The sequence below is a fragment of the Sycon ciliatum genome, chromosome 1 (genome assembly GCF_964019385.1).
Source record: "Sycon ciliatum chromosome 1, ocSycCili1.1, whole genome shotgun sequence".
Classification (NCBI taxonomy): Eukaryota; Metazoa; Porifera; class Calcarea; order Leucosolenida; family Sycettidae; genus Sycon; species Sycon ciliatum.
The window spans coordinates 91112141-91122080 of NC_088643.1; the positions used below are offsets into that span (position 1 = coordinate 91112141).

Sequence of the window (9940 nt, forward strand, 5' to 3'; positions counted from 1 at the left end):
GAGGCACTGCCACAGTACATTACAACACTGGTCATGCCATGCACTACATGGAGTCCTGCAAAGAAAGTCGTGTAACACTGAGCCACTCATCTACCACCACCGCTGCACCCTGCGTCGAAGTCAATGAGGATATGAAGCTTCTTTTGAAGCAATTGTATTACATATCACCTGACAGAAGAAGTAAGGGCCCAGCCCAGTGTATGCTAGACAGGTAACAGCCATCAGGTTATTATAACCTACTTCACACAGCTTACTCGTATACACATGATACAGCGGTCGCTTCAGTGAAAATAAAAATTAATAATGGTAGCAGTCCAAACACATTGCTTATGCAGTGGCATGTGCAACGCATCTTGCCAGGGTTCAAGCAGAAAATCGGCAGACCAAGCTGCGTTCAAGAAAGAGTCCAATTTCTTGGTATTGATAGATACCAGCGTTCTATGGAGAATCAGAATAGTGATGAACAGAGAGCCATACAGGCCTGATGATGGCCGTCGTCGTCACTGCAGTAGTTCAAATACAAACTTGTCAAATAGGATTCTTTCTGGCTAGGACTAGTTGGCTACGGCTTGCATGTATTCAGTAAATCTTGGCTTATAGATAGGATATTGTGGCTGAAAAACTCACTCCACAAGTCACAAGTCATAAAATAGTTTAGATCGAAACAGGGACTCAAGTTATGGGCAGTATGTACTGCAGTACCCACAGCATAATCATAAGTTATGAACATACCTCCAACATGCTACTGTTTGCCTGACTTCCAGCAAGTGCAGTGAACAAATAGCAAAATGTGTTGTGCTGATTGTCTCCAGTGGGTAGAGTTGACCAGGACAGCACACAATCTCTTTCACTGCATAGGACAGTCTGCTCTCAAGAATTTCAATACAGACATGCCGGGTATCTGCCTATGCACTGAACAGTGAACACCTTACCAGTTACAGCAGCAGCAGCAGCAGCAGCAGCAGCAGCAGTGCCGACAGCAGCGACAGCACGGCAGCAGGATGTGCTGACAAATCGTTGGCATCCACAGCTGCGGCATCAGTACATGAGCACCGCATTAATTCCAGGTTGCATGAGTGGCTCATGCTGAGAATACCGTGCAGATCATTGGCTTGTCGTGAAGTTGTCACACCGCTACATGGACTTTGACCATATAGCATTCGTGCGATGGGGATTGTTCAATTCTGCCAGGCCCGCCTGTGCATGCATGTCTGACTTCATCCATGAACAATGACATGAGGATATGTGGTACGTCAGGAACCTAGCTAGAAATCTGGTCCAAATCAGCTTGTGATCTCCCAGCCTTCATCAATGCAGCAATGCAGATGCGAAACATGAGGAACAGTCGTTTGCCTGGCACTATCCGCATGCTACTATCATTGGACGTCTGGGTTTGTTGAGTCTGGGTGCAGGTGTAGGTGGACCCCAGTGATGGTGTTACATCATACCGTACATGTCCTCCGTGCAGCGACAGAACACACTGATGCATATAGCCGGCTGCGGTTCAGCGAAGGCTCTTGCGAAAGCCTTTCTTCTTGATGGAATGCTGTGATCCACCCGATATTAACTTGCGTGGACTCTGTCCACCGGGATCAGTAGAGAAGGATGATGACAATGACATCATTGACTCTGCTGGCGACAGATTGGCAGTCGACGATGAGTAGGGGGCGAACAGTGGATAACTAGACAAAGGCAGTAGAGAAAGAGAGATAGATGGATAAATAGATAGAGAGATAGATAGATAGATAGATAGATAGATAGATAGAGAGAGAGAGAGAGAGAGAGAGAGAAGGAGAGAAAAGAGAGAGAAGAACTTCGAAGTGTACACGGAGAGCAAGTACTACTTGTGCGCGCACCAACCATGATAGTACACGCACTTCTTCGAAGTATTTGCGTGACCTTTGGACAGTTTCTGAAATGACTGTGTAGTTACCATGGTTACAGTGTACAGTACTGTGCAGTTTCAACGTGTTCTGCGAGTGGTGCACGCTGTACTGACAATCTGTCCACAGCGCTGCATGCACTCTGCACTGCAGTTTGAACATATGGCCGCCTCATGGACATGGACATGACTGTAGTCATGATCCAGGATACCCAGACATTTTCTCCCCAGGTTTAGACGAATCCCAGGGAGTGACCCGGTCCGGTGACAACCGTATCAACCGGACCGGGTCCGTCCGGTGGCCCTGTTCGACTTACCAGGCATGGCTACCAGTGCGTAGGTCAAGGAGTGACAAGTCCACCAGCACCTCGCCTTGCATAACGTTACGACCAAGAACACCATGATCCTCCCAAACCATGACCTGCAACAAGCACACACATCTCTTGTCAACATGGCTCACAAACAAGTGTAAACACGTGGAGGTCCTATCAGGATCAGTATTTTGATGTATGCCATGACTCGGCATGAGCTACACTGGATTACATGTACTTCGTTTGCAAAATTGCTTCACATTGGTCCTCAAAATCAATGGTTCTTAGATTTAATAAAATCCAAGAATTTGTCCTCCTCACTGCCACCCAATAGCTTCTTTTCCATATAAGTCATACGTCACTGTTTATTGTTTCAAGTCATACGTCCAAAGTACATGCATGTACTTTGGACGTACGACTTGAAACAATAAACAATGATCATGGACTACAGTGCAGTATCAGCATGTTGGCTGGCAATGTTGTCAGGAGAAGCGAGCACCACACATGGTCCTAGAGGGCTACTGGCACCACAACCATCCCATATGGTGCAGTGGTATGTGCAGCGATTTCCAATCGATAGGTTGCGGGTTCGATTCCCGACGATTATGGTCACACACGTCTTTCTTCTCTTTCTCAGACTCTTCCTGACTTTTCTTTCATTCTCCTGGGTGGTTACCAACAGCCAGTGTATGCCGGAGTATGTGGTGTGGTGTGTGTGTAGAAAAAAAAGAAAAAAAGAAAAAATGGAAAATGGAAAAATGAAAAATAAGGATTCACTGGCCAGAAAAAGTCACTTCAAACAGCTGTGTGGTGGATACCAGGCTACAAATAGTGGCGGTCAATTCATCAGCCTTGCAAGCTGTTGAATGGTGTAATCCCAGCACAAGTTGCTATGTCTAACATAGCTGTTCGCTATCATCGCTCCCGCGATGGGCATGTCTGAGGTCTGAGGTGTATGTGTGCGTGCGTGCGTGCGTGCGTGCGTGCGTGGGTGGGTGTGTGTGTGTGTGTGTGTGTGCGTGCGTGTGTGTATATGTGTGTATAGTGGCGGTCAATTCTTCAGCCTTGCAAGCTGTTGAATGGTGCAATCCCAGCACAAGCTGCTATGGCTTCTGCTGTAGCATCGCTATCATCGCCTCCGGCGATGGGCGTCCAATGGTCCAATGGTGTGTATGTGCATATTATTGGGGTTGCCATCAATTGATAGGGTTTACTGTGCATGTCCTACCTTCATTATTTTATCTAGTCCTTGGGAGCGGAACATGAGGACCTCGTCAAAAATCACATTGTCACGACCCTGCCGACCCTTTGTCTTGCGTTTGTGAACTTTAGTGCCATCGTCACTTTGCAGGTATGCCTTCACATAGATGCCTATTTCACACGCACACATGCACAAACACACACACACACACACACACACACACACAGGCAAAACGAGTTATGAAGCAACTATCCATGACTAACAAGATAAACAAGTAAAATATTTTATTTTAATCCGAACCCGTTCTTCATGTGTAACATATATTTCCGCTGTTATTCCTCGGCTAGAGATCACCACCCGTAGATCTACGCACACTATGCCACGCGAGTAAAGCCTCTCCAAGCTGCTCGATCCTGAACCATTGTGGAGAGTTCGTCAAGATGGCGCTGAGTAGATGTGCCTGGCGCATTCCTGCGCGACGCGTCACTGTGCAGAACACCTGGCAGTGTGGTTGGAGGGTCGCCCTCTCCTTCAGTGCTGCTGTGCATTTCGTCTGGTGCCGGTATTGTTTTCGGATTTCATCCAACACACGTGTTCTCGCCAGCACCAGGCAAACGCTTGGTGCCACAGACGCTACACGGTCTTCATAGTGATTCATATTCATATAATGTAGGGACACTTGATACGAATATACCGGTATCTAACCCAGACCCTTACCCTAAATTACAAAGCAGCGGTGGTAGCAGCAGTAATGGCGGCAGCGGCACCGTTAGGCATTGATCAGTAACACGTTGTCGTTAAGACTCACTTGGTCTGAAGTCTGGTGCTGATCTGTAGATGAGATTTGCCACTGAGCGCACTTCCAACAGCACCATTGCATTACTACTGACGCCGCGTGCACTCAGACCAAGCTCAATGTCACCGAATGTTGGTCCGTTGAACAGATGTGTTTCCACTATCTGCCCGGCCCCATACATTGGTGTCACATTTCCCATAGATCTGCAATGGCATATGTTGTCAATAGAAGGAGAAAGAACAAACAAGGGCAAAAAGAAATAGAGAGTTGATGAGTGAGTGAGAGAGAGAGAGAGAGAGAGAGAGAGAGAGAGAGAGAGATAGAGAGAGAGAGAGGAGCAAGAAGATGACGTGCCGTTTTTCCTGATTCGCAACCACCGTGGATCAATGCGTACGAGCTCGTACTTGAAATGCACAAAAATGTCACATGAAGCGACAAGTACTTACTGCAGGACTGCATGTGACTGAAAACTCTCCTCCCGGACTCCACAGCAACACAACCGGATAGGACGGGAATATTATAATTATTAGGACTGAACAAACATGAAACGGGAAGTACAAAAAGGAAAAGACTACATACCAGCCGCCATCAAAATCGGGCTCAACACAACAACCGGCACTACATCATTGCGCAACAACTTTGGAGCATGCGCATGCTTGGCCAAGTCCTGTTACCATGGGACCACTCTATCACACTCCTCCGCCTGGTAACAGGGAAATTGTATCACCAAAGTGAACGGGCAAAGAAACATTCCAAGGGGACAAAAGTGGAAAGAAGGGACACAAAATGCGGGAAAGAAGACAACGGTCTCGCAGATGGACCATACACACGGATATACATAAAAGATGGCAAACAGCAAGTGAAGGGCAACCATACCGGAACCGAATAGAAAAGAGAATACCCACGCAACCAGAATAGATGCGGCACGAGCAGCCACAAAGCATATGGTGCAATGTACCGTCACACGAAAAAGTCCAGAATGACACATGCAGTACATGAACACAACGGTGTGAGTTACGTACGGAACCGACCAGGGACCTGCAGACTGGAACGATCGCGCAAACCATAGCCATGGACAGGCGTGTCAGGCATGGCATCATGTACGGGGGGCGTCTGCAACACGAGCTGGACAACGGGGTCCCGGTCGTCAGCCTCCACTGCCGCCGGCGCGTCGGCAGGGCCATGCGCATCAGGAGCCTGTGGATCTCTCTTCAGCAAATCCACGTTCACCAGCTTGGAGCGACCATCAGCTGTGGCAATACGGACTGTCGACGGGGAGATGATGCGGATTACGTGCCATCCAGATTCGAAGGGGGTGAGAATCTTCGAATGCCGCTCCGGACGCCGAAGAAGGACGGCAGTGTCAACGGGGTATGGACACTCGGGCACGGGAGCATCGAGGAAGTCAAGCCGTGCTAGCTCAACTTCGAGGTGATCGCGCAGGCGGGCAGACTTCCGCTGCAACTTGTCCACCCAGGCGCTGTCGGACAGTTCAGTGGAATCTTGTTCGATGAGAAGACGGTGAGGCTGCCAGCCGTGCATGGCTTCCATCGGGCTAATCTTCGTAGCGGTGTGCGGGCGAGAACGGTAGTGGAACAACAGAAGCTCGAGGGCAGTCTCCCAGTCGTCATCATCCTCGAGCGTCTTGCGGATGATCGTCAACAGCGTCCGGTTGAAACGTTCCACAGAACCTTGTGACTGGGGATGTCGAACAGCGCCCCGCTGGACCGTGACGCCAAAGGACTTGAACAGGGCTGACACAATGGCATTGACGAACTCAGTGCCATTATCGCTACGCACAACCTCAGGCGCGCCCCATCGTGAGCAGATAGAGACCATGGCAGCAGCGACCTCCGCCGAACAGTGGCGCTTCATCGGGACAACTTCGACCCACTTGGTAAAATGGTCGATGCAGACGAGTACGTAGCGGTAACCAGAACGGCTGACACCAAGCTCCAAGGTATCGATGGAGACAACACTCCAGGGACCGTTGGCGGAGACAGGTCGTGTCGGTGGCACACCGGGGCCACCACGAGGGTTTGCAGCCGTACAGGGGGGACAGCGGCGGATGAAGTCCTGACACTTCTCGGCCATGTTGGGGAAGTAACAGACACCCCGGAGAAACCGCCACATGACCTCCCAGGAGGCGTGGCCAGTCTGTTGATGGGCACCCCGAAGAACGAACTCTTCGATGTCATTCGGCACGACTGGTACTGACATGACCTCGTTAGGGGGTAGCTTGACGCTCCGCATCAGCACGCCATCCACGACGGTCAATTGCTGCTGAACACGCTGGAATGCCGGCGAACGGACAGCATGGCCGGCCACAAGGTCCTCGACGACAACCGGAATCACCTCGTCCTGCTGCTGCGCCGCGGCAATCTCGCCCAGGGTTAGGACACGCCAGGCGGCATCATCAGCGACAGCGGCGCCAACGACATCGGCATCACCAATCGGGCCAGACATCTTCGCAGTCTGGCGGGCAAAGCGGAGGAACGGCGGTGGGACACGTGTGAGCTGATCAGCAATGTTTTGCTGTGTGGGTACCCAGACCACGTCAACACTCATGCCGGACGAGTCGACGATATCGAGAATAACCTGCAGCCGGCGTTGCACGAGGACTTCGTGCAACCCACTGACGTGAACCCGCTTGATGTTGTCGAACAGAGAACGCAGCCACCCATGCACCGTCTGGGAGTCGGTCATGATGCACAACTTCGGGATACGCCAAGACGACGCGAGAGTGAGGCCCTTTACCACGGCATCTAGCTCGGCGACGTTGATGTGGCGTTTATCGGTGGCACCGCGGAGCCACGACTGGTCTTCGAGTACAGTACCATCAGCTTCGAGCACGACACCGTAGGCAATGCTGGAGGCGTCGCACCAAACACGCCAGTCTTGGGGATCGTCCGCAGTCCAGGCTCCATGAACAGGGTCGTCGCCCTCCACACGCTTTGCCGCATCGTGGCAAAGGTCGCACAACTCCTGGGGGACAGCTGCATCCCAGGCATCCGTTGTTGCAGACGCCAAGCGCTTCAGCCAGCTAGCCAAAGGGCGCAGATAGCCACAGACCGGATAATGACCAGTCAGTTGACCACACCACTGGAATACATTCCGCTTAGTCATCTGGGTAGGAGGGGGTTGCAGTGGCTCGCGTCGCTCCCACTGGCCATCGTGCGTCTGCAGACCAAGGACGCGAGTCGCATCAACGTCCACAGCAGGTTTCGTAGGCAATCCATGGGCGGTCAGCGCGTCCGCAAGGGCCTCCGCCTGATCTGTCGGCGTGATGATGTCATCAATGTAATTATCGGTGTCGGTGAAGTCACGGGTCACCCATTTCACAATAGTGTCCAAGACTTTCGGCGCAATGGCAAGGCCAAAGCCCATGCGCTCCATCACGTACTGTCGTCCTTGCCAAACGACCATCTGGAACCGCTGCTGGGTTGGGTGGATGCGAACATTCAGGAAGGCCTTACGGATGTCGACAATCTTGGACGCGCCTTTCCGTTGCCGCCACTCGCGAAGCTTCTCAGGGCACGCGGGTGCCTCCCGACCAGGGCTGGAGATGATCCGAACGTTCAGCGCACGGTAGTCCAAACACGGACGCACGGGTGTGGTAGGCTTATGTTCCTGACACACAGCCAACAGTGGCAGTACAGCGCCTGGTGGACCATGTCGATCAGCATCATACGGTACAAGCCATCCCTCCGCCAGCCAAAGGTCAATCTCGGCCTGGAACTTGGCCTCCTGCTCCGGTGACAACTTCTGGCGGGAGTATTCGCCAATACCAGAGCCAATAGGGGCTTGCGGTGGTGCGCCTGCCGACCAACGCCATTGGACTTCCCAAAAACCACGCTCGGCGTCGAAGGCGACCTCAGCATCACCCATGGACAGGGTGACATTCGGCCCATCTCGTGACACAGAGACATCGCGTGGCAACTTAGCGGAGCTCTCCGGGTTGTCAGACTCGGACGTGGTATCGGATGCAGTTGACGGATCACGCTGGCGACCAAACCATACGGTTGCGAGGACGCCATCGGGGGCATAACCAAGGTGCACGCCACCCACGGAGGAGATAATGTCCAGTCCCAGAAGGATATCAGCGTCAACCACATCCAAGGTGTCGACAACGAGGAAATCAGCAGTAACTTCAGGCAGGTGCACTTTGTCATCGTCACGATGAACAGTCAACCGGACTTGCCCAGACACCACAACTTCCTGCCCATCGATGGCGGTAATGCGCGGGTTGGACTCTACGAGCTGAACGGGTACACCCAACTCGGAGACAACGCGATAGCTGATCAAGGACTTACTAGAGCAGGAATCCACGGCAGCACGCAGCCTGGCCTGGCCCTCACTATAGACATGAATCCTGGGCAGCGACGAACAGGGACTTGCCACGACACTGAGGCAGGCATTGCCCGTGGTCGACGAGCCAGAGCCCGCAGCACAGGCGGTACTAGTGGGCGTCTGAGAAGAACTGGCACCACCACTAGACTTCAGCTGAGGGCACTGACGCTTGACATGGCCGGGCTGCTGACAATGAAAGCAAACAGGAGGACGTCTCTGCCGGTTCGGGCAATCGCGCCGCAAATGCCCAGTCTGATGACACTCATAGCAGAGGCGACTAGGGGTGGAACTGCCACTGGGTCGTCGAGCAGGGCTGGCTGCCAGAGCAGCAACGGGTTCCTTGACTAAGCTGCCCGCAGCACAAAGGGCACGGGCCTGGGCTGCAACTGAGCTTACCGTAGCCCCAGCAGGTTGAGAGGCTGCATTCAAACGAAGCTGCACGGCGAAGTGAGGCGGAAGCCCCACCAGGAACTGCTCCAAGAGGATCGGGTCCTTGCCGTCCGCTGCCTCCTTGTGTCCACTTAGCCGTTGCAGCCGCCGAAGATCCGCCAAGTAGGCGTCGACAGTTTCGTCCGCACGCTTCCTCCGCTTGACAAACTGGTGGTAGGCATCGGCAGGGGTGACTGAAAATGACTCCACGAGCCGCTGCTTTACCTTGGCCTCGTCCTTCTGATCATCACTGGCCATCTCACACCAAACAGTGAATGCATCACCCGACAAATACAATGGGAGTACGGCCATCCGGGCTTCTGACGACTCAAGCTTCTGGATGCCTGCCACCACCTGGAACTTCTGCCAGAATTCATCCAGATTATCATCGCGCCCCCGAAAAGGTCGCAGCAAATTGTCCACGCGAGGACCCGACGCCATCACTATACAGGCCGTCGACCAAAAACACTGTCAGAAAAAACGAATAAGACTAGGTTCAGCAAACGGGTTTCGGCACCACTTGTGACTGAAAACTCTCCTCCCGGACTCCACAGCAACACAACCGGATAGGACGGGAATATTATAATTATTAGGACTGAACAAACATGAAACGGGAAGTACAAAAAGGAAAAGACTACATACCAGCCGCCATCAAAATCGGGCTCAACACAACAACAGGCACTACATCATTGCGCAACAACTTTGGAGCATGCGCATGCTTGGCCAAGTCCTGTTACCATGGGACCACTCTATCACACTCCCAACATGTCCTTATTGGCCAATCCATGCTTTCTTATGTCCCTGCTACATGTCTAGCATGACTCACTACATACAGTGTGATTGCAATGCACTCGTGTCCTACTGCAGGCTATCCGTGGTCCCCTATGCGCTGGCTGCACGCGGACGACGCTTCATTCGCACACCACTTCTACTTGACGGATCCCAACCATCCGCAGAACAAGTGGCTTCTC

The 9940-nt window shown here is 52.3% G+C and overlaps 2 protein-coding genes across 2 annotated transcripts; both read right to left on the reverse strand.

The window, feature by feature from the left end:
* Positions 1-263: 263 nt before the first annotated feature.
* Positions 264-9727, reverse strand: LOC135806423 (uncharacterized). Its single transcript, XM_065320602.1, has 4 exons — positions 4203-9727; positions 3422-3564; positions 2200-2303; positions 264-1682 (listed from the first exon to the last, which is right to left on the reverse strand). The coding sequence occupies exon 1, from the start codon at positions 9408-9410 to the stop codon at positions 5205-5207; it is 4206 nt and encodes a 1401-aa protein (XP_065176674.1). The 5' UTR covers positions 9411-9727; the 3' UTR covers positions 264-1682; positions 2200-2303; positions 3422-3564; positions 4203-5204.
* LOC135808708 (regulating synaptic membrane exocytosis protein 4-like) lies at positions 1505-4371 on the reverse strand. Its single transcript, XM_065321935.1, has 4 exons — positions 4203-4371; positions 3422-3564; positions 2200-2303; positions 1505-1682 (listed from the first exon to the last, which is right to left on the reverse strand). The coding sequence occupies exons 1-4, from the start codon at positions 4369-4371 to the stop codon at positions 1505-1507; spliced, it is 594 nt and encodes a 197-aa protein (XP_065178007.1).
* Positions 9728-9940: the final 213 nt, after the last annotated feature.